Source organism: Giraffa tippelskirchi, chromosome 11 (assembly GCF_054371585.1).
Source record: "Giraffa tippelskirchi isolate mGirTip1 chromosome 11, T2T-mGirTip1v1.2.pri, whole genome shotgun sequence".
NCBI lineage: Eukaryota > Metazoa > Chordata > Mammalia > Artiodactyla > Giraffidae > Giraffa > Giraffa tippelskirchi.
This window is the reverse complement of record NC_137285.1, coordinates 85,459,288-85,481,323: the sequence shown is the minus strand read 5'-3', so window position 1 is coordinate 85,481,323 and position 22,036 is coordinate 85,459,288. Positions and strand designations below refer to the sequence as shown.

Here is a 22,036-nt window from a genome sequence, read left to right as displayed (position 1 = left end):
GCACAGAATATTCCAAGTTTGGAGCTCACATAAAATAGTAAATTCACATTTGTATAAATTCTTATTTGTTTACATTTGCTACAGGGCTAGTAGCATGAGCAAATACACTCGTTTTATTTTGTTTTTTAAGTATCCCAATTACCGAACAGATCAGCTGGGAGCACACAACAGCTTTCTACAATCTTGCCTCCTCGTTGGGAGGTGAAACTTAGGATTGAATTAATTCAGGTGAAATCTTGAGCAAACATGGGATTGCGCCGGGCCTCTTGGTGGTGTTGACTCTGTGTATTTTATTTGCCTGGTAGCTCTTAGTACTATATTGCTTCTCAGCTTCTAAGTAATCCTTGTTCAGTAAAGTGAATAGAAAGCAGGAATTCTCTTCTGCAATATTTGTTGAGGTCATTGTCTTTTTTTCTGGTATTGCAGAAGCATCTTGGTAGGAATAAAAATCTTGAAGATGTTGATTTCTTTCTATCGCTTTACTTCCTGTTTTACTTGGTTATTTTCTTACTTTGTAAATAAAGTTAATTCTACAAATGACACTCAGCCGCTTTTCACAGTCTGGACAGCCGAGGTTTCGCCCAAGTGTGTTCAGGCCTGTGAGGGAGCTAGCGCAGAGGCCCATTACAGCAGCACATGCTCAGCTTGGTGCTGCTGGACAGCACTGAGTCCACGTGGCCCTCCTCACCGGCAGATGGTCCTGTTTAGATGAAGTGGATAGCGTCCAGGGGCCACAAACGTTCCCTTTGGGAAGTGTGTTTTTATGGAGCTTTGAGACACCCGATCCTTTGTTGTGGAAAGTGAGGCCCTGAGTGACTTACAGTTGTGGGGGGAAAAAAAAACAAAAACAGTGTGTATCTGTGAGAGACATTAGAAAAGATTAATGATGAGATTGTTGAACTGAAGGACAGGGGGGATGGGTCCTGCTTTGAGAACAGCTAACGATTAGAAGAATTATCCATAAACACTTGCCAAGTGTGTATTTATTTTAAAGGTTCTTATCCTGAGGGTGCACACAGAATGGAATTGTATTGCAGGGCTGACCTATTGCACACGTCGAAGTATAGAAGTGAATGTTTGGTTTCTTTGATTTGCCTCCTGATATGCTGCTGATTTAAATTCTAGAAATGAGCGGAAAGTAGGTATTCAGAACGATTAATGATAGCTAGAATTCCCGTGATATGAATGTACCTAGGGCAGCATCATTGTAGAACATGATGAGATATAACTTTTTTTCATATTTTTTGTATACATTGATGGATATATTTCATTGCATTGGAAGTATTCTCCTTGCCCCTGGAGAGAATGAATTGTAAGTCATATCTACACCTTCCGCACATGTTCCTGCATAAACTGACTCCAAAATATTGGTAGAACTTCATACCTGAGTTCCTAATCAAAGACACATGTACTAGAGAGAAATCTCTGTCTGGCTCATTTTCCTCATGTAAACAGACTGAGCAGTTAGTTGGGGGCAGAGTAAGGACCAGAACTCAGTTCCTTGGACCATCAACCTGTTGATTCCTCCATGCTGCTCTTTAGAATACTCTTTTGAGAATTTTTTTTTTTTTTTTGGTCTACCATTAGCAAATAAATGTTTCAGTGTGAAACATTTTAATGATAAAAATGTTTCAAATAAGCCCAAACATGACCACTTTGAAGCAAGCCTAACTAATGTATCTTCCTTGATTTAAAAATTCCCCCGCATACAGTAGGCAGTTGACATGGGATGGTTTTATTAGATAAAAGAGACATGAGAAATACTACCCGTTAAAGTTAAAAGGTACATTTTCATTTCATGGGAAATGTTTTTAAAACTGGTTTTCATTTTTACTTAGACTTTACTGGAAATCATGTGAACATTCTTCCATGGTTTTAAAACAAAAATAAATGATACAATGTTAGTCATGTAAAAATAGAACTTGATTTTCTTTACAGTAATTTCATATTGAAAACTGTAGTAGAATTGGATAATTCTTGTCCCTTTTGTTTTGTCCATAGAAGAATTTGGTTCTGCCTCTGGACACTTGTTAATTACATTACAAAGCATGTTAATAATAATTTTAGCATATGGTGACTAAAATATATCTGCGGATAACTGTCACAATTAACTCCTATACAACCTTAAGATTTCCTTCATGTGAAAAATGATTGCATCCTAATTTGATGTCTCAAATATGCAAGTGGTTTAGGGAATCTAGAAGAATTACAGATGCTTTCAAATTTAAAAGAATTTGTCACTAAACTGAGATGAATTTAAAGCCTAATACACACTTGAACTCATGTTGAGAACAATCCAGAAGCGAATCCCCTAGTGGTCCAGTGGTGATGACTCTACTCTCCTACTTCAGGGGGCCCTGGACGTCCACAGACTTCTCTTTTGGGTTGTTCTCATTATGAATCCTAACATTAAATTAGATGAATAACTCAGCTAGGTGATGAACTTATGGTTACCAAGGGGGAAAGCTGGAGGGGCAGTGGGGCGATTGGGCGATCGGCATTGACACATACACACGACTTCCCTGATGGCGCAGGTGGTAAAGAATCTGCTTGCAACGTGGGAGACTTGGTTTCGATCCTTGGGTTGGGAAGATCCCTGGAGGAGGGCATGGCAACCCACTCCAGTATTCTTGCCTGGAGAATTCCATGGACAGAGGAGCCTGGTGGGCTGCAGTTCATGGGGTCGCAAAGAGTCCGACATGACTGTGTGACTAAGCACAGTACATATGTAGAACAGGTAACTACTAAGAGCCTACTGTATAGTATAGGAAACTCTATTCAATACTCTGTAATGACCTATGTGGGAAAAGAAGCTTAAAAAGAATGGATATATACTGATTCACTTTTCTATACAACAGAAACTAACACAACATTGTAAACCAACTATGCTTCAATAAAGATTAATTAAAAAAACAAAAGGAAGTTGTTTATAGGATCAGAGTATGGACTTAAATCGACTTCCCACATGGCTTCTTAATACTTCCCACGTCCCTTCTTTATGGGTTTCTCAAGGCCTCAAGGCAAGAATCCTGAAGTGGTTTGCCATTCCCTTCTCCAGTGGACCATATTTTGTCAGAACTCTCCAACATGACCTGTCCATCATTCGAATCCCAAAGAAGTTCAGTTCAGTTCAGTTGCTCAGTCATGTCCGACTCTTTGCGGCACCATGGACTGCAGCACACCAGGCTTCCCTGTCCATCACCAACTCCTGGAGCCTGCTCAAACTTATGTCCATTGAGTCAGTGATGCCATCCAACCATCTCATCCTCTGTTGTCCCCCTCTCCTCCTGCCTTCAGTCTTTCCCAGCATCAGAGTCTTTTCCAAGGAGTCAGTTCTTGGCATCAGGTGGCCAAAGTATTGGAGCCTCAGCTTCAGCATCAGTCCTTCCAATGAACACTCAGGACTGATTTCCTTTAGGATTGACTGGTTTGATCTTCTTGGTGTCCAAGGGACTCTCAAGAGTCTTCTCCAACACCACAGTTTAAAAGCATCAAATAACAAAGAAAGGCAATGCCAAAGAATGTTCAACCAAAGAATGTTCAAACTACCACAAAATTGCAGTCATCTCATATGCTAGCAAAGTAATGCTCAAAATTCTCCAAGCTAGGCTTCAACAGTACATTAACCGAGAACTTCCAGATGTTCAAGCTGGATTTAGAAAAGGCAGAGGAACCAGAGATCAAATTGCCAACATCCATTGGATCATAGAAAAAAGCAAGAGAATTCTAGAAGAACATCTGCTTCATTGACTACACTGAAGCCTTTGACTGTGTGGATCACAACAAACTATGGAAAATTCTTAAAGACGTGGGAATACCAGACCACGTTACCTGCCTCCTGAGAAACCTGTATGCAGATCAAGAAGCAACAGTTAGAACCGGACATGGTACAACAGACTGGTTCCAAATTGGGAAAGGAGTACGTCAAGGCTTTATATTGTCACCCTGCTTGTTTAACTTATATGCAGGGTACATCATGCAAAATGCCGGGCTGAATGAAGCACAAGCTGGAATCAATATTGCTGGGAGAAACAAAAAGAACCTCAGATATGCAGATGACACCACCCTAAAGGTGGTGAGGTGCAGAAGGTGAAGAGGAACTAAAGACACTCTTGATGAAAGTGAAAGAGGAGAATGAAAAAGCTGGCTTAACATTCTGCATTCCACAAACTAAGATCATGGCATCTGGTCCCATCACTTCATGGCAAATAGATGGGGAAACAATGGAAATACTGAGAGACTTTATTATCTTGGTCTCCAAAATCACTGCGGATGGTGACTGCAGCCATGAAATTAAAAGATGCTTGCTCCTTGTAAGAAAAGCTGTGACCAACCTAGACAGCATATTAAAAAGCAGAGGCATTACTTTGCTGACATAGGTGAGTCTAGTCAAATCTATGGTTTTTCCTGCAGTCATGTATAGATGTGACACTTGGACCATAAAGATGGCTGAATACTGAAGAATTGATGCTTTTGGAGAAGACTTGAGAAGTCCCTTAGACTGCAGGGAGATCAAACCAATCAATCTTAAAGGAAATCAGTCCTGAATATTCATTGGAAGGACTGGTGTTGAAGCTCCAGTACTTTGACCATCTGATGCAAGGAGCCAACTTATTAGAAAAGACCCTGATGCTGGGAAAGATTGAAGACAGGAGGAAAAGGGGATGACAGAGGATGAGATGGTTGGATGGCATCACTGACTGATGGACATGAGTTTGAGCAAACTCGGGGATATGGTGAAGGACAGGGAAGCCTGGAGTGCTTCAGTCCATGGGGTTAGAAAAAGTCAGACACTTCTGAAGCAACTGAGCTTGAGCTTGATGGACTTAGATCACCGTATTTTCCTCCTGTTTTGAACAGGTCCTATGGAGAATGGTCAGGATTTTCATGTTTGCTGCTGGCCACTGAGCTGAGTCTCTCTCTTTGACAGATATTCTCTGGCAATGACTGTATTGGGACTGAGTTTCTGGGCAAACTAGAAACCATTTGATAGTTGATTTGAAATTACTTGCAATTCCCTTTACTGTACCTTCTATCAGTAGATTCTATTATGTTATATAGAGTTACAGAATTACTGATTTTGTTATTTGGTCTTGTTTTTAAACAATAATAGTTACTGTTTGTAATAGTTAACCAAGTACTGCCCTAAGCATGTTACATATAGCGGTGGTCATAGTGGTGGTGCTTTAGTGGTTAAGTTGTGCCCAACTCTTGTGACCCAGTGAACTGTAGCCTGCCAGGCTTCTGTCTCCATGGCATTTCCTGGGCAAGAATGCTGAACTGGGTTGCCGTTTCATTCTCTAGGGAGTCTTCCCCAACTAGGGATCAAGCCCATGTCTCCTGCATTATAGGCAGTCTTCTGCATTGCTTGCAGATTGTCTGCCGCTGAGCCACCAGGTGAAACTCATTAATCCTCACAGCCAACAGATAAGAAAACTGCTAAAACTCATAGATAAATGAGGTGCCGAAAGGTTAAGCAGATGGGCAGAGGTCACATAACTAGTAAGGCATAGAGTTAGATTTTAGCCAGAGATGAGATCAAGCCTGCAGAGTACTTTAGTAGCACCACCACATGTTTGATGTTGAAGAAATACAAATTCCTTTTCTCTATACTGGGAAAAGGAAACATTGTCTGGTTAGCTTATTTAGAGAGCAAGATTACTATCTTTTAATTGTTTAACAACCAGTTCTGTAGAACCATACAAATTTGAGATCAAAACATGGCATTTAATACTTAAGAAATGTGAACTTGGATAATTACTTTCTAAAGCCTTGGTTTCACCCTCAGAAAAACAGTACAATGTTAATTGTTCATATTTTATAATTAGTAGTAATACTTTGTGTTGGCATTAATCAAAGTATTGCAGTAAAAATACTGTTCATGTAGGTTAATTTGTCTTACTTTGTTTTATGGACAGAGACAAATGCAAGTTCATTGCTAAATATTTACATAGAGTGATTCATAGGGCTACCAAGCAAGAGGCTCTTAGATGTACATTACTTGTAATTAATAACACTATACAACACTGGGGCCCTATTACTTCTCACTTATAATAGTCTCACAGAGTCGAAACTATCATCATTCTTCAGATGACGGAGACCGAGAAGGATCACATGGTGTTGTCAGTAACCCAAAGGTGCACATGTGCTCTAGCTGGGAATCAATCCCAGTCTTCTGTTACCTGATTCAGGAGTTTGACACCTGCCTCCATCATGGGAATGTAAACCTTTCTTTTTATATATATAATTTATTGTGTATTTTCACCATCCTTTACAGCATTTTGTAGGTTACTGTCAGCCCTAATTGACCCCATTGCACTAGAGAGAGAAACCAGACCACTTTCCCTGGAGACAGTGACTCAGTAGTCATTTCTGTACAGGTGGTACCATTCAGTGTCTCTGTGTAGTTTGAAAATTCTAAATGTATCTTGTTTTTATGTATATTTCAGAATCTGACAGTCATTGGGAAGGCTGAGCTTCACATAGACTTAGAATTCTGGGTAGAAATGTAACCCAAAAACCATTTTGCTGAACAAGTCAATTTATATATATTACATCTTTATATATTAGGGGCTTCCCAGGCAGCGTTAGAGGTAAAGAGTCTTCCTGCCAATGCAGGAGATGCAGGAGATGTGGGTTCGATCCTTGGGTTGGGAAGATCCCTTGGAGGAGGAAATGGCAACACATTCCAGTATTCTTACCTGGAAAATTCCTTGGACAGAGGAGCCTGGTGGGCTACAGTCTGTGGGGTCACAAAGAGTTGGACACAACTGAGCGCACACACACACACTAGAACATTATGTATTGAACGTCTGTGTGTGTTTACATGTGTATATATATATATATATATATATATATATATATAGATTATTGTAAACTTCATTAAGTGGCTCCTGTTTGCTCAGATAAGAGGATGTAGTCTTATAATTTGATGATAATAAATTGTAGTGGAGATTATCACTGTTTTCCCTCCTAATTATTCTTATGTTGATACCTGAAGACTGATACTTAAGAAATATTTTAGGATTCCCCATACATAAATAACTGATAAAATACAGTGGAACCTCGCTAAGGAGCTTTATTGTTAAAACCAGTGCCCAGAGGTCTGGAGAGTGAAATCTGCTGTGCAGTTCAGATTCTTTTCATTCTTCAGTGGTCAGCCTTCTTCAGTGAGAATCAAACCTATTTCCTTATAGTGAAATCTCTGTAGCAAATCCAGTTACTTAGAGTTAACCTGATGGAGGGAGAAAATTTTCTAGGTCTCTTGCTTCTACATGGGGCATCTGTGCATAGTTCAAAAGTTCCATCTCCACAGAGCAAATTGCCCTAGTCAACTTTGTATCTTCTCCAGATAACAAAGTGATTCTGAGACTTGGTGTTTTTATTTGTAGATGCATTCTTTCCTGTACCCTTTGTACTGGCTACTCTACTGCAGAAGAGTTTCATACGTGAGCTTATTCCTCGAATTCATTTCAGCATACATGTGTTGGTTCTGAGCATTACTGTACATGTTGCTATTTTTACTTCTACTTTATTTGTTCAGGATCACTGCCTTCCCATTGGTCCTTAAGATGCTTGGAAAGCTATCTGGGATTTACTTTTTTTTTTCTCCACATTTAAGTGGTTAGAAATATTATGAAATATTTAGCGAACTTGATACTTACTTCTGTGGAAAACTCAAAGAAGAAGACAGTAAAACTGGAAGCGTTTTATGTTATGGTTACATTTTTTAATTCGAAACAGTTGCAGATACAAACAGAAGTATGTTTCAAGTATCAGGAATAGGTTGGTGTCTAGTAAGCACCATTTGATGTTAACTATGGCTCTCTGATAAAATGACTATCATCAGGGACCTAAGCCATCCTGTATTTTACTTTACAGTGTAATAGTTGCTTGTTTGTTGGGAAAAATAACAGAGAAATATCAGAGTTTATTACCAGGGTGAACTAAGAAAGAAAGTGAAAGATGAAGGATTTTCTAAATCATTTTATAGAATACTAATTTTTACACATTATACATTATAACCTATTCTTTGGGGGTTTTGCAAACGAGTTATACCAGCATTTCAATTTTAATGGTTCTCTATTGGTCTGTTCCTGTTGCCATCACCTATATTTTATGTGTATCAAATTATAATTAAAACTTTATAATATACATTGAAGTAATTAGAAACCTTCTAAAGACTATGAAGGGCTTCCCTGGTGGCTCAGTGGTAAAGAATCTGCCTACCAATGCAGGAGACACAGATTTGATCCCTGGGTCTGGAAGATTCCCTGGAGAAGGAAATGGCAACCCACTCCAGTATTCTTGCCCAGGTAATCCCATGGATGGAGGAGCCTGGTGGGCTCAGTCCATGGGGTCACAAAAGAGTTGGACATGACTTAGCAACTAAACAACAGACTATGAATCAGTGTGTTAAATGTTTAGAAAGCTTATACAGATTTAAAAATTATGAAGAATCACAGGATACTTCCTCTAAAAAATCAATTAAACCCTCTTGTTACATTGGAAACACAGAACATTTTCAGATCTAGTTCAAAAAAAAAAAAAAACTCCTGACTACCAAATGTGAACATGGCCAGGAAGCATCTGAATTTGTTCAACATCCCTGTTACGTTTTGATTTTCCTTTTTTTTTCATTATCATGTTGGTTTAACTTACCAACTCTTGTTTTCTATAAACAGCTTCATTTTTTCAGCATTCTTGTTAAAAAAATTAGCAGTGGAAACTGAACATGAAGCCCCTGATTGCCTCATTTTAAAAAGTATCAATATTGACTAGTAAAATTATTTACCTTTTCACTGTTCGTGTCACGTTGTTTGTTCCAGTCAAAATAAAGTCTCAGCATCTCTTAACTAGAGTTCTTCGAGTACATGCTTGCCTGGTAGACTTTTTGGATTTGGTGGTGAAACTTATGTTTCAGTTACTTCATTCCAAAGTCATGAGTTTTTTGACATCTAGAGTTTATCATCTAACATATTGACAGGTTCTGTACTTCCTCATTCTCCTTTCCAAGCTCTGAGGCATTAGAAATCTGATGAGCACGCCATCAGTCATCTTCCCTTAAGTTATTGATACAAAAACATTCAACTGCAGTATTGATCTGCTTTATACTAACTAGTCATGGTGTTCAGTCTTGTGGACTCAAAAACAAAATATAATGCTTACCTTCATGCCGCTAACAGAATAGCAGAGGAAGCCCCAAGGACACAGACAAATAAGATGGAATGGGATTAGTGGTATATCTGAAATATGCCTGTAGTCTTATATGCACAGTAGAAGAAACAATTTATGCTGCCTAATGGGAGGGGGGACTGGCATAGCCTTTTGTGAAATTTTGATATTCCACAGGTGCAATTTAAAGGCTGGCAAATAGCATCCCTGACAAAAGAAAGGTGGTAGTGACATAAAAATTTTCCAATGTGGCTTAAAAGCTTGACATATTCTAGTGTAATTAGAGCTGTTGCTTTTAGCATTTTTTTTTAACGACAACAAAAAACCATGAACTGCATTAAGAAGTACACTTAATATCACAATTCATTGAGTATATATGCACAGAATAACTGAGGCAGAAGAAGGGACAAGTGAACTGGAAGATAGAATGATTGAAATAGCTGCTGTGGAATGAAAAAAAATGAGGACAGTCTTAGAGACTTCTAGGGCAGTACTAAATGCACCAATATTCCAATTATAGGGATCCCAGAAGAAGAAGAAGAAGAGAAAGAGATAGGGTCTGAGAAAAATAGTTTAAGAGACTGCAGTCAAAAACTTTCCTAACTTGGGAAAAGAAGTAGCCACTCAAGTCCAGGAAGCGCAGTGAGTCTCATACAGGATAAATGCAAGGAAGAACATGCCAAGACACATATTAATAAAACTAACAAAAACTGAATACAGAGAAAAAATATTAAAAGCAGCAAAGGAAAAGTAACAAATAACATGCAAGGGAATCCCCATAAGGTTATCAGCTGATCTTTCAGCAGAAACTCTGCAAGCCAGAAGGGAGAGGCATGATATATTTAAAGTGATGAAAGGAAAAGGCCTGCAACCAAGATTACTCTACCCAGCAAGGATCTCATTCAGAGTCAAGGGAGAAATCAAAAGCTTTACAGACAAGCAAAAGCTAAGAGAATTCAGCACCACCAAATTAGCTGTACAATAAGTGCTGAAGAAAAGAAAGAAAAGGAATCCAAATTGGAGAAGAAGTAAAAACTGTCATTGTTTGCAGATGACATTATACTTTACATAGAAAATTGTAAATATGCTAGCAGAAATCTGCTAGAGCTCATCAATGAATTTGGAAAAGTTGCCACATACAAAATTAATGCACAGAGATCTCTTGCATGCCTTTTTTTTCCTCTTCTCTTCCTATATGCTAACAGCAAAAGATCAGAAAGAAGGATTAACGAAACAATCTCATTTACCACTGCATCAAAAAGAATAAAATACCTAGGGATTAATCTACCTAAGGATGCAAAAAACCTGTACTCAGAAAACTAAGATACTGATGAAAGAAATCAAAGAAAACACAAAGAGATGGAGAAAGATAACATGTTCTTGTATTAGAAGAATCAATATTGTGAAAATGACTCTACTGCCAAAGTACTCTACAGATTCAATACAATCCCTGTCAAATTACCAATGGCATTTTTCAAAGAATTAGAACAAAAATTTTTACATATTATAAGGAAACACAAAAGACTATGAACAGTGAAAACAATTTTGAGATAGAACAGAACTGGAAGAATCAGGCTCCCTGACTTCAGACTATACTAGAAAGTTCAAAGATAAACCCATGCACATTAATAAAGGAGTCAGGAATATGCTATGGAAAAAAATAGTATTGAATAGTCTCTTCAATAAGTGGAGCTGGGAAAACTGGGCACCTACATATAAAAGAAAGAAATTACAACACTCCCTAACACCATCCACAGAAATAAAGTCAAAATGGATTACAGACCTAAATGTAAGGTCTAACAGTATAAAACTGTTAGATGAAAATATAGGCAAGAAAGATCTTTTTCAATCCACTGCCTAGAGTAATAAGAATAAAAGCAAAAATAAACAAATGGGACCTAATTGAAACTTAAAACTTTTGTAGATCAAAGGAAACCATTAGTGAAATGAAAAGACAACCCTCAGAATAGGAGAAGATATTTTCAAATGAAGCAACTGACAAGGGATTACTCTCCAAAGTATGTCAAAAAACAAATAGCCAATGAAAAAATGGACAGAAGACCTAAATGGAGATTTCACCAAAGAATACATACAGATGGATGGCCAACAAACATGTGAAAACATCCTCAACAGCATTAATTATTCAGTTCAGTTCAGTCGCTCAGTTGTGTCCAACTCTTTGCGACCCCATGAACTGCAGCACGCCAGGCCTCCCTGTCCATCACCAACTCCCGGAGTTCACCCAAACTCATGTCCATTGAGTCGGTGGTGCCATCCAGTCATCTCATCCTCTGTTGTCCCCTTCTCCTCCCGCCTTCAATCTTTCCCAGCATCAGGGTCTTTTCAAATCAGTCAGCTCTTCGCATCAGGTGGCCAAAGCATTGGAGTTTCAGCTTCATCATCAGTCCTTCCAATGAACACCTGGGACTGATCTCCCCTAGGAAGGAATGGTTGGATCTCCTTGCAGTCCAAGGGACTCTCAAGAGTCTTCTCCAACACAACAGTTCAAAAGCATCAATTCTTCTGCGCTCAGCTTTCTTCACAGTCCAACTCTCACATCCATACGTGACCACTGGAAAAACCATAGCCTTGACTAGACGGACCTTTGTTGGCAAAGTAATGTCTCTGCTTTTTAATATGCTGTCTAGGTTGGTCATAACTTTCCTTCCAAGGAGTAAGCATCTTTTAATTTCATGGCTGCAATCACTATCTGCAGTGATTTTAGAGCCCCCCAAAATAAAGTCTGTCACTGTATCCACTCTTTCCCCATCTATTTACCATGAAGTGATGAGACCAGATGCCATGATCTTAGTTTTCTGAATATTGAGTTTTAAGCCAACTTTTCCACTGTCTTCTTTCACTTTGAATAGACTCCTTAGCTCTTCTCCACTTTCTGCCATAAGGTTGATGTCATCTGTGTATCTGAAGTTATTGATATTTCCCCTGGCAACCCTGATTCCAGCTTGTGCTTCCTCCAGCCCAGCGTTTCTCATGATGTACTCTGCACAGAAGTTAAAGAAGCAGGGTGACACTATGCAGCCTTGACGTACTCCTTTCTTGATTTGGTAGCCAGTGTACAACAAAGCAGGGGTTGAACCCAGGCAGTTGGGCTCTAAGGCACATGTCCGTAATTGTGACCCTGTTCTCATGAGGCCAGTTGAACCTTGAATCTGTATTTCAAGGAGATAGTTTGTGAGCATTGTGAGAGGCGGAGTCAGAGAGACCAGGCTACTAGTCAATAATTCATCAACATCTTCAGCAGAATATTCAGGATGTATTTTGTTAAACCATCAGGGCATCCAATCATTCCTGTGTACCGCCAGCCATACAAGGCTTGGAATAGAGAATCTCCCCTGCAGGAGGGCACCAGAGAAGACAACCTCAAGCCTGTTCCAGATCGCAAAGGTCTTTGACTGTAAACTCCCACTGATTAGCCTTCAGCACATTACAAAGCGCTGGAGTCCTGATCTTTTCCGTGGGGTTCACAGAGGAGCCTCTTTGTTAACCCTGCGGTTTCTTTCTGGCGCTGCCTTTCTCATTCTCTGCTTTGATTCAGTAGCTCTTGCCCTTGTCATGCTTTTCAAGTCAGTATAGTTCTCCAGTCTGCAACATGTTTCCTTTTTAGATTTACTTCTGTCCTTCCCTTTGGGCATGAGAAACTTATCTCTCTGTCTGTGAATTCTGCTGGTACCAAGTTCCCCAAGGAAGGAAGGCACAGGAGGACGTGAGCCTACCCTCCTGTGAGGGGTTTTGCCAACTTCTCTGCCCCAGCGCCAGCTCAGAGCAAGTGTCACAGTGGAGACCCAGGTACTTGCATTCTACCTTACGATGCTTTCCACTCTGAAGAGTTTAAGGGTGTTCTTTTTTTCCTTTCTTGAGCTGAGAATATACTTTTTATTCTTTATGTTTAAGGATTTGCAAACTAAGCCAAGTCTGGCCCTGTCTCTTTTGTATGGCCCGCAAATTGGAAGTGGTTTTATATTTTTAAATAGCTTTTGAAAAATTAAGGATAATATTTTGTGATAAGTGAAAATTATGTGACATTCAGATTTCAGCACCTATAATTAAAGTTTTATTAGAATACTGTAGTGCCCATTTGTGATTTTTTATATGCTCTCACCTTGTAGCAGCACCATTGGGTAGTCATGTCAGAGACCACATGGCCCACTAAGCATACAATGTTTTTTATCTCTTCCCTTGCAGAAAGCAGTTTCTAATCCTTGGTCTAAAGCCTGAGACAAATTTCATTTTTTACCTCTGCAGTCTCTTAAGTCATCATTCAAATGGAACCTTCTGGAGGAAACCATAATTTGAAAAGATACGTGTATCCCAGTGTTCATAGCAACAGTATTTACAATAACCAAGGCATGGAAGCACCCTAAATGTGCACCAACAGATGAATGATTAGAGAAGATATGATAAAGAAAACAATATGTATAATATACACACAATAGAATATTACTCAGCCATAAAAAATAAAAAATGCCATTTGTAGCAACATGGATGGACCTCGAGATTATCATACTAAGTGAAGTAAATCAGATGGAGAAAGACAAATACCATATCACTTAAGTGCGGAATCTAATATTTATAAAACAGAAATAGACCCACAGATATAGAAAACAAACTTATGGTTACTAAAAGTGAGAGCGTGGGGAGGGATAAATTAGAAGTTTGGTATTAACATATATATACTGCTATACATAAAATAGATACCATATATATATATATACACACACACACACACACACATATATATATATATAATATAGATACCAAATAGATAACAACCAGGACCTACTGTATACACAGGGAACTTACTCAATATTTTGTGATAACCTATAAGGGAAAAGGACCTGAAAAAGAATACGCATGTATATAACTGAGTAACTGTGCTATACATCTGAAACTAGCATGACATTGTAACAAAAAAACAGGACCTTCTCTGATATCACAGAGTTAGCATGAGTATCATAATTAAGCTTCCTGTATGGAAAACTACAGAATTTTTAAGAAGATAAAATCGGGTGTGACCTTCAGCACATGTGTGCTTCTGCTCAGTCACTTCAGTCGTGTCTGACTCTTTGCGACCCTGTGGACAAGTGACTCTGTCTATCAGGTCTAGACCCTTAAATCTATTTGTCACTTCCACGGTATACTCATAAGGGATTTGATCTAGGTCATACCTGAATGGTCTAGTGGTTTTCCCTACTTTCTTCAATTTAAGTCTGAATTTGGCAATAAGCAGTTCATGATCCGAGCCACAGTCTGCTCCCGGTCTTGTTTTTGCTGACTGTATAGAGCTTCTCCATCTTTGGCTGCAAAGAATATAATCAATCTGATTTCGGTGTTGACCGTCTTGTGATGTCCATGCGTAGAGTCTTCTCTTGTGTTGTTGGAATAGGGTGTTTGCTGTTACCAGTGCGTTCTCATGGCAAAACTCTATTAGCCTTTGCCCTGCTTCATTCTGTACTCCAAGGCCAAACTTGCCTGTTACGCCAGGTGTTTCTTGACTTCCTACTTTTGCATTCCAGTCCCCTATAATGAAAAGGACATCTTTTTTGGGTGTTAGTTCTAAAAGGTCTTGTAGGTCTTCATAGAATTGTTCAACTTCAGCTTCTTCGGCATTACTGGTTGGGGCATAGACTTGGATTACCGTGATATTGAATGGTTTGCCTTGGAAACGAACAGAGATCATTCTATCATTTTTGAGATTGCATCCAAGTACTGCATTTCAGACTCTTTTGTTGACCATGATGGCTACTCCATTTCTTCTAAGGGATTCTTGCCCACAGTAGTAGATATAATGGTCATCTGAGTTAAATTCACCCATTCCAGTCCATCTTAGTTCGCTGATTCCTAGAATGTCGACGTTCACTCTTGCCATCTCCTGTTTGACCACTTCCAATTTGCCTTGATTCATGGACCTAACATTCCAGGTTCCTATGCAATATTGCTCTTTACAGCATCGGACTTTGCGTCTGTCACCAGTCATATCCACAGTTGGGTATCGTTTTTGCTTTGGCTCCATCCCATCATTCTTTCTGGAGTTATTTCTCCACTGATCTACATTAGTATATTGGGCACCTACTGACCTGGGGAGTTCATCTTTTAGTGTCTTATCTTTTTGCCTTTTCATACTGTTCATGGGGTTCTCAAGGCAAGAATACTGAAGTGGTTTGCCATGCCATTCTCCAGTGGACCACAATCTGTCAGACCTCTCCACCAAGACCCATCCGTCTTGGGTGGCCCCACACGGCATGGCATAGTTTCATTGAGATAGACAAGGCTGTGGTCCGTGTGATCAGATTATCTAGTTTTCCCTGTAGGCCGCCACCCCTGGCCCGGCCTAGGCCCTGTAGGCCGCCACCCCTGGCCCCCGGCCCGGCCTAGCCCCTGTCTCTTATGAGTATACCGTGGAAGTGACAAATAGATTTAAGGATCTAGACCTGATAGACAGAGTGCCTGATGAACTATGGACAGAGGTTCGTGACATTGTACAGGAGACAGGGATCAAGAAAATCCCCATGGAAAAGAAATGCAAAAAAGCAAAATGGCTGTCTGAGGAGGCCTTACAGATAGCTTGGAAGAGAAGAGAATCGAAAAGCAAAGGAGAAAAGGAAAGATATTCCCATCTGAATGCAGAGTTCCAAAGAATAGCAAGGAGAGATAAGAAAGCCTTCCTCAACAATCAGTGCAAAGAAATAGAGGAAAACAACAGATTGGGAAAGACTAGAGACCTCTTCAAGAAAATTAGAGATACCAAAGGAACATTTCATGCAAAGATGGGCTCGATAAAGGACAGAAATGGTATGGACCTAACAGAAGCAGAAGATATTAAGAAGAGGTGGCAAGAATACACAGAAGAACTGTACAAAAAAGATCTTCACGACCCAGATAATCACGATGGTGTGATCACTCACCTAGAGCCAGACATCCTGGAATGTGAAGTCAAGTGGGCCTTAGAAAGCATCACTATGAACAAAGCTAGTGGAAGTGACGGAATTCCAGTTGAGCTATTTCAAATCCTCAAAGGTGATGCTGTGAAAGTGCTGCACTCGATATGCCAGCAAATTTGGAAAACTCAGCAGTGGCCACAGGACTGGAAGAGGTCAGTCTTCGTTCCAATCCCAAAGAAAGGCAATGCCAAAGAATGCTCAAACTACCGCACAATTGCACTCATCTCACATGCTAGTAAAGTAATGCTCAAAATTCTCCAAGCCAGGCTTCAGCAATACGTGAACTGTCAACTTCCCGATGTTCAAGCTGGTTTTAGAAAAGGCAGAGGAACCAGAGATCAAATTTCCAATATCCGCTGGATCATCGAAAAAGCAAGAGAGTTCCAGAAAAACATCTATTTCTGCTTTATTGACTATGCCAAAGCCTTTGACTGTGTGGATCACAATAAACTGTGGAAAATTCTGAAAGAGATGGGAATACCAGACCATCTGACCTGTCTCTTGAGAAACCTGTATGCAGGTCAGGAAGCAACAGTTCGAACTGGACATAGAACAACAGACTGGTTCCAAATAGGAAAAGGAGTAGGTCAAGGCTGTATATTGTCACCCTGCTTATTTAACTTCTATGCAGAGTACATCATGAGAAACGCTGGGCTGGAAGAAACACAAGCTGGAATCAAGATTGCCGGGAGAAATATCAATAACCTCAGATATGCGGATGACACCACCCTTATGGCAGAAAGTGAAGAAGAACTAAAGAGCCTCTTGATGAAGGTGAAAGAGGAGAGTGAAAAAGTTGGCTTAAAGCTCAACGTTCAGAAAACTAAGATCATGGCATCTGGTCCCATCACTTCATGGGAAATAGATGGGGAAATAGTGGAAACAGTGTCAGACTTTATTTTTTGGGGCTCCAAAATCACTGCTGATGGTGATTGCAGCCATGAAATTAAAAGACGCTTACTCCTTGGAAGGAAGGTTATGGCCAACCTAGATAGCATGTTTAAAAGCAGAGACATTACTTTGCCAACAAAAGTACGTATAGTCAAGCCTATGGTTTTTCCAGTGGTCATGTATGGATGTGAGAGTTGGACGGTGAAGAAAGCTGAGCGCTGCAGAATTGATGCTTTTGAACTGTGGTGTTGGAGAAGACTCTTGAAAGTCCCTTGGACTGCAAGGAGATCCAATCAATCCATCCTAAAAGAGATCAATCCTGGGTGTTCATTGGAAGGTCTGATGTTGAAGCTGAAACTCCAGTACTTTGGACACCTCATGCGAAGGGTTGACTCATTTGAAAAGACACTAATGTTGGGTAGGATTGAGGGCGGGAGGAGAAGGGGACAACAGAGGATGAGATGGTTGGATAGCATCACCGACTCGATGGACATGGGTTTGGGTAGACTCCGGGAGTTGGTGATGGACAGAGAGGCCTGGCGTGCTGCAATTCATGGGGTCACAAAGAGTCGGACACGACTGAGCGACTGAACTGAACTGAAGTGAACTGGACAAGTGACTAAAAGTCATGTTTGTAACACAAACATCAGAGTTTTTATATGAGGTATATTTATCTTTATGTGAGTATTTTACCTTTGAAGCCAAGTACATATGCTCAGTTTATGGTTATGGTTTGGCACACAGGCCATTTATAAGAAGAAGGTGAAAAATCCTTATTACATCCGAAGGAGAGTGTATTTAAATACTTAAGACAAGACCAAGTCAAAACCACTTACAATTGCATGCTTTTGTTTAGGTTTCAAATCGAAGCATGAACTGCTAAAGAGGGTGGACACCCCTTCACCTAAGAGTGTCATTTTCAGTAAGAATGTGATAAACCTCATCATGGATTTAATTTTCTGTTGTCCGTGTGCACAGTTCTTACACTGAACGAAAACAGTCAATTAAATGGGAAGAAATGGAGGAGGAGTCTGCAGATAAGCTGATTCATTTGTTAGCCAAAATTGTTAAAATTTGTGGATATGTTTGTACAGACTCCATCCTAGATAACAAGAAGAATGTTCTGCAACTGGACAAATATATTAAAATAAAGTAAGGTCTGCCATTTTTATTCACAATGGTAAGCAGCTCTCACTGATTTTATTTTTTTTTTTTTGATTTTATTTATTTATTTTTTTTTTTTTATAAATTTATTTATTTTACTTGGGGGCTAATTACTTTACAATATTGTAATAGTTTTTGCCATACATTGACAAGAATCAGCCATGGGTTTACATGTGTTCCCCTTCCCGAACCCCCCACCCACCTCCCTCCCCCTCCCATCCCTCTGGATCATCCCACTGCCCCGGCCCCGAGCCCTTGTCACATGCATCGAACATGGAATGGTGCTCTGTTTCACATATGACAATACACATGTCTCAATGCCATTCTCCCAGAACGGCCCACCCTCACCTTCTCCCTCAGAGTCCATAAAATTGTTCCATGCATCTGTGTCTCTCATTCTGTCCCGCATATAGGGTTATTGTTACCATCTTTCAGATTCCATATATATGCATTAGTATACTGTATTGTTGTTTTTCTTTCTGGCTTACTTCACTCTGTATAATGGGCTCCAGTTTCATCCATCTCAGTAGAACCGGTTCAAATGTATTTTTTTTAATGGCTGAGTAATATTCCATTGTGTATATGTACCACAGCTTCCTTATCCATTCATCTGCTGATGGACATCTAGGTTGCTTCCATGTCCTGGCTATTGTAAACAGTGCTGCGATGAACATTGGGGTACACGCGTCTCTTTCAATTCTGGTTTCCTCGGTGTATATGCCCAGCAGTGGGATTGCTGGGTCATATGGCAGTTCTATTCCCAGTTTTTTAAGGAATCTCCACACTGTTCTCCATAGTGGCTGTACTAGTTTGCATTCCCACCAACAGTGTAAGAGGGTTCCCTTTTCTCCACACCCTCTCCAGCATTTATTGCTTGTAGACTTTTGGATAGCAGCCATTCTGACTGGTGTGAAATGATACCTCATTGTGGTTTTGATTTGCATTTCTCTAATAATGAGTGATGTTGAGCATCTTTTCATGTGTTTGTTAGCCATCTGTATGTCTTCTTTGGAGAAATGTCTGTTTAGTTCTTTGGCCCATTTTTTGATTGGGTCATTTATTTTTCGGGAATTCAGCTGCAGAAGTTGCTTGTATATTTTTGAGATTAATTGTTTGTCTGTTGCTTCATTTGCTATTATTTTCTCCCATTCTGAAGGCTGTCTTTTCACCTTGTTTATAGTTTCCTTTGTTGTGCAAAAGCTTTTAATTTTAATTAGGTCCCATTTGTTTATTTTTGCTTTTATTTCCAATATTCTGGGAGGTGGGTCATGGAGGATCCTGCTGTGATTTATGTCGGAGAGTGTTTTGCCTATGTTTTCCTCTAGGAGTTTTATTGTTTCTGGTCTTACGTTTAGATCTTTAATCCATTTTGAGTTTATTTTTGTGTACGGTGTTAGGAAGTGTTCTAGTTTCATTCTTTTACAAGTGGTTGACCAGTTTTCCCAGCACCTCCCCGGCCGAGTAACCTGAAGCCTGAGCAGGGTAGACGGGGAAAGCACACACGCCGTGAGCGGGGGCGAACTCACTGATTTTATGAATAGATTTTGCTTCATACAGCTTCCTGCTGTTCTGCCTTGAGAGTAGATTTTGTGTCTTTTTCTTCTGTATACAGTCAGTAATAAAGCCAAACCAAATGCTCTCCAGGGACTATGCGCCTTCGTTTACATGGAGAGCCTGGTGATTTACTGGCTCTGAGGTGGAGAGATGACCTCTACAATTACTTTAGAAACCCAGTGAGAAGTGAAGTGAGCTCACTGAAGAAAGATTTTAAGCATTGAAAAAACTTGCCTTATTTGGTAAATGTGGTTAACTGGTCCCAGCGGGTAATGCTGGTGAGCTCATTGTGAGATGTACTGTCTCTTTAAGCTAAATTCTTGTATTTTTTTTTTTTTAATCCATTAGAATTAGAGTGTAAAATGGTATTTGGGTAGTGTTTCTTAATGTCCTGTGGACTGAATCAAATCTGAAAGGACAGTATTCTATTTTGAAAGTTAAAACTCAGATACATCGACACTTTGTCCATTTTCTTTATGTATTTTCTGGTCTACAGTGCTACTTACCTTATTTAGGCTTTAGGGTAATTTTTTTTTTCTTAAATAAATTTATTTATTTTAGTTGGGGGCTAATTACAATATTGTAGTGGTTTTTGCCATACATTGACATGAATCAGCCATGGATTTACATGTGTTCCCCTTCCTGGACCCCCCTCCCACCTCCCTCCCCAAGAACAAGTTGGGAAGCAAATTTGTGTTTACTTTTTGGCTCTATGGTGCTTTACTCTATATGCTCATGTAAGTTTACTCTGTATGTTAGAGCTTTGCGATGGAATCTTTAATTGCATTTCCTTTAGTTACTCTGCAGGTCTTCGTGTTTAGGAAAGAGAGACTGTAGCTTTACATGGTTTCTCCTTAAAATTCCTGCCTCAGGATTGGCTGTATCCTGAATTCGACTTTTCAGAGTCAGTTGTTTTAGAGGAAAAAGCATAGGCTTTTGAGTCAGATAGACCTTGGTTTGATGTGAACTTACTAACTTTAGGACAGTTTCTAAACATTCATGACAATAAAAGGAGATTCCCGTTTCTCCCAGGATTTGTGAGAGTGAATGTGTGTGAACGTGCCAGGTACAAAACTGATGCTTAATAAATGTCAATTCCCATTCATTCTGTTCCAGCAGTGGACTAATAATTCCAGCTTTTCCTTGGCCTCGCTTTAAACTGCCTCCTTTTAGATTGTATGCATATAATCTGGCTGATCCTCTCTGCTCCTGTCATCAGTTTTCCATTTTGTAGCAGGAGAGAAAGGGCTGTCCGTAGTCTTCTCATTCAAACCACTGCCCAGCAGCATCAGCTCAGAGCTTACTAGAAATCCAGAATCTTTGGTCCCACTCCAAACTTGTTGAATTAGTATCTTCATTGTAACAAGATCTCTAGTTACTTCCAATGCACCATAAAGTTTAAAAAGCACAGCTCTGCGTCACTTCCTGGGGATTGGCAGCTCTGATGAGGTCCTCTCTATGTTGGGGATTATCCCCGGGTTTTGCAGTAATTAATTGGCTTCAGAGAGATGACTCAGGAGATATCTGTGAAAATTATTTTTCCCAGCTTGTGTGCTTAACTGTCAGTTCCCCATGTGTGTGAACTTGTCTGCTTGTACCACCGTCATCTCTGGCTGGATTGTAGTTGTCAACTCCTTCAAAGAAGGGCTGTGTGTGTGTTTGTGTGTGTGTGCGCGTGTGTGTGAAGATAAGAAGTGCTCAGCAGTGTTGCTGGGGGTTTTTTCTTGGGGCCGAAGGTTGAAGACTGTGGTATCACCATTCCTTTTGGTCTGATTCTCATCTTCCACCCTCAGTACCCCAGTTTACGCCCTCTGCTTTGTCACATATTCCTGCAGACTCTGAGCTTATTATGTTTGGTTAGTTTGGATTTCTCTCCTCCTTCCCTGGAGTTTTTTTTCTCCCTGCTTTTCTTGTTGTTCAGTTGCTCAGCTGTGTCCGACTCTTTGCAACCCCGTGAACCTCAGCACACCAGCCTTCCCTGGGCTTTACTATCTCCCGGAGCTTGCACAAACTCATGTCCATTGAGTTGGTGATGCCATCAAACCATCTCATCCTCTGTCGCCCCCTTCTCCTGCCCTCAATCTTTCCCAGCATCAGGATCTTTTCTAATGAGTTGGCTCTTCACATCAGGTGGCCAAAGTATTGGAGCTTCAGCATCAGTCCTTCCAATGAATATTCAGGGTTGACTTCCTTTAGGATGGACTGGTTTGATTTCCTTGCTGTCCCAAGGGACTGCTTTTCTTAACTGTTGATAATCACCCCTTTTCTCCTCCCTTCTAGCTTGCTTGGGTTTC

General features: G+C 40.0%; 1 protein-coding gene across 6 annotated transcripts in view; it reads left to right on the top strand.

The window, feature by feature from the left end:
* ARHGAP42 (Rho GTPase activating protein 42) overlaps window positions 1-22,036 on the top strand; it is a 343,088-nt gene that overhangs the window by 196,885 nt on the left and 124,167 nt on the right. Inside the window, exon 5 of one of the 6 annotated variants that reach the window (XM_081545985.1) lies at window positions 7,392-7,448. The exons of the other annotated variants lie outside the window; for them this stretch is intronic. Coding sequence (XP_081402111.1) covers window positions 7,392-7,448 — 57 coding nt within the window. The remainder of the gene's footprint in view (window positions 1-7,391; window positions 7,449-22,036) is intronic. 6 annotated transcript variants of the gene reach the window in all.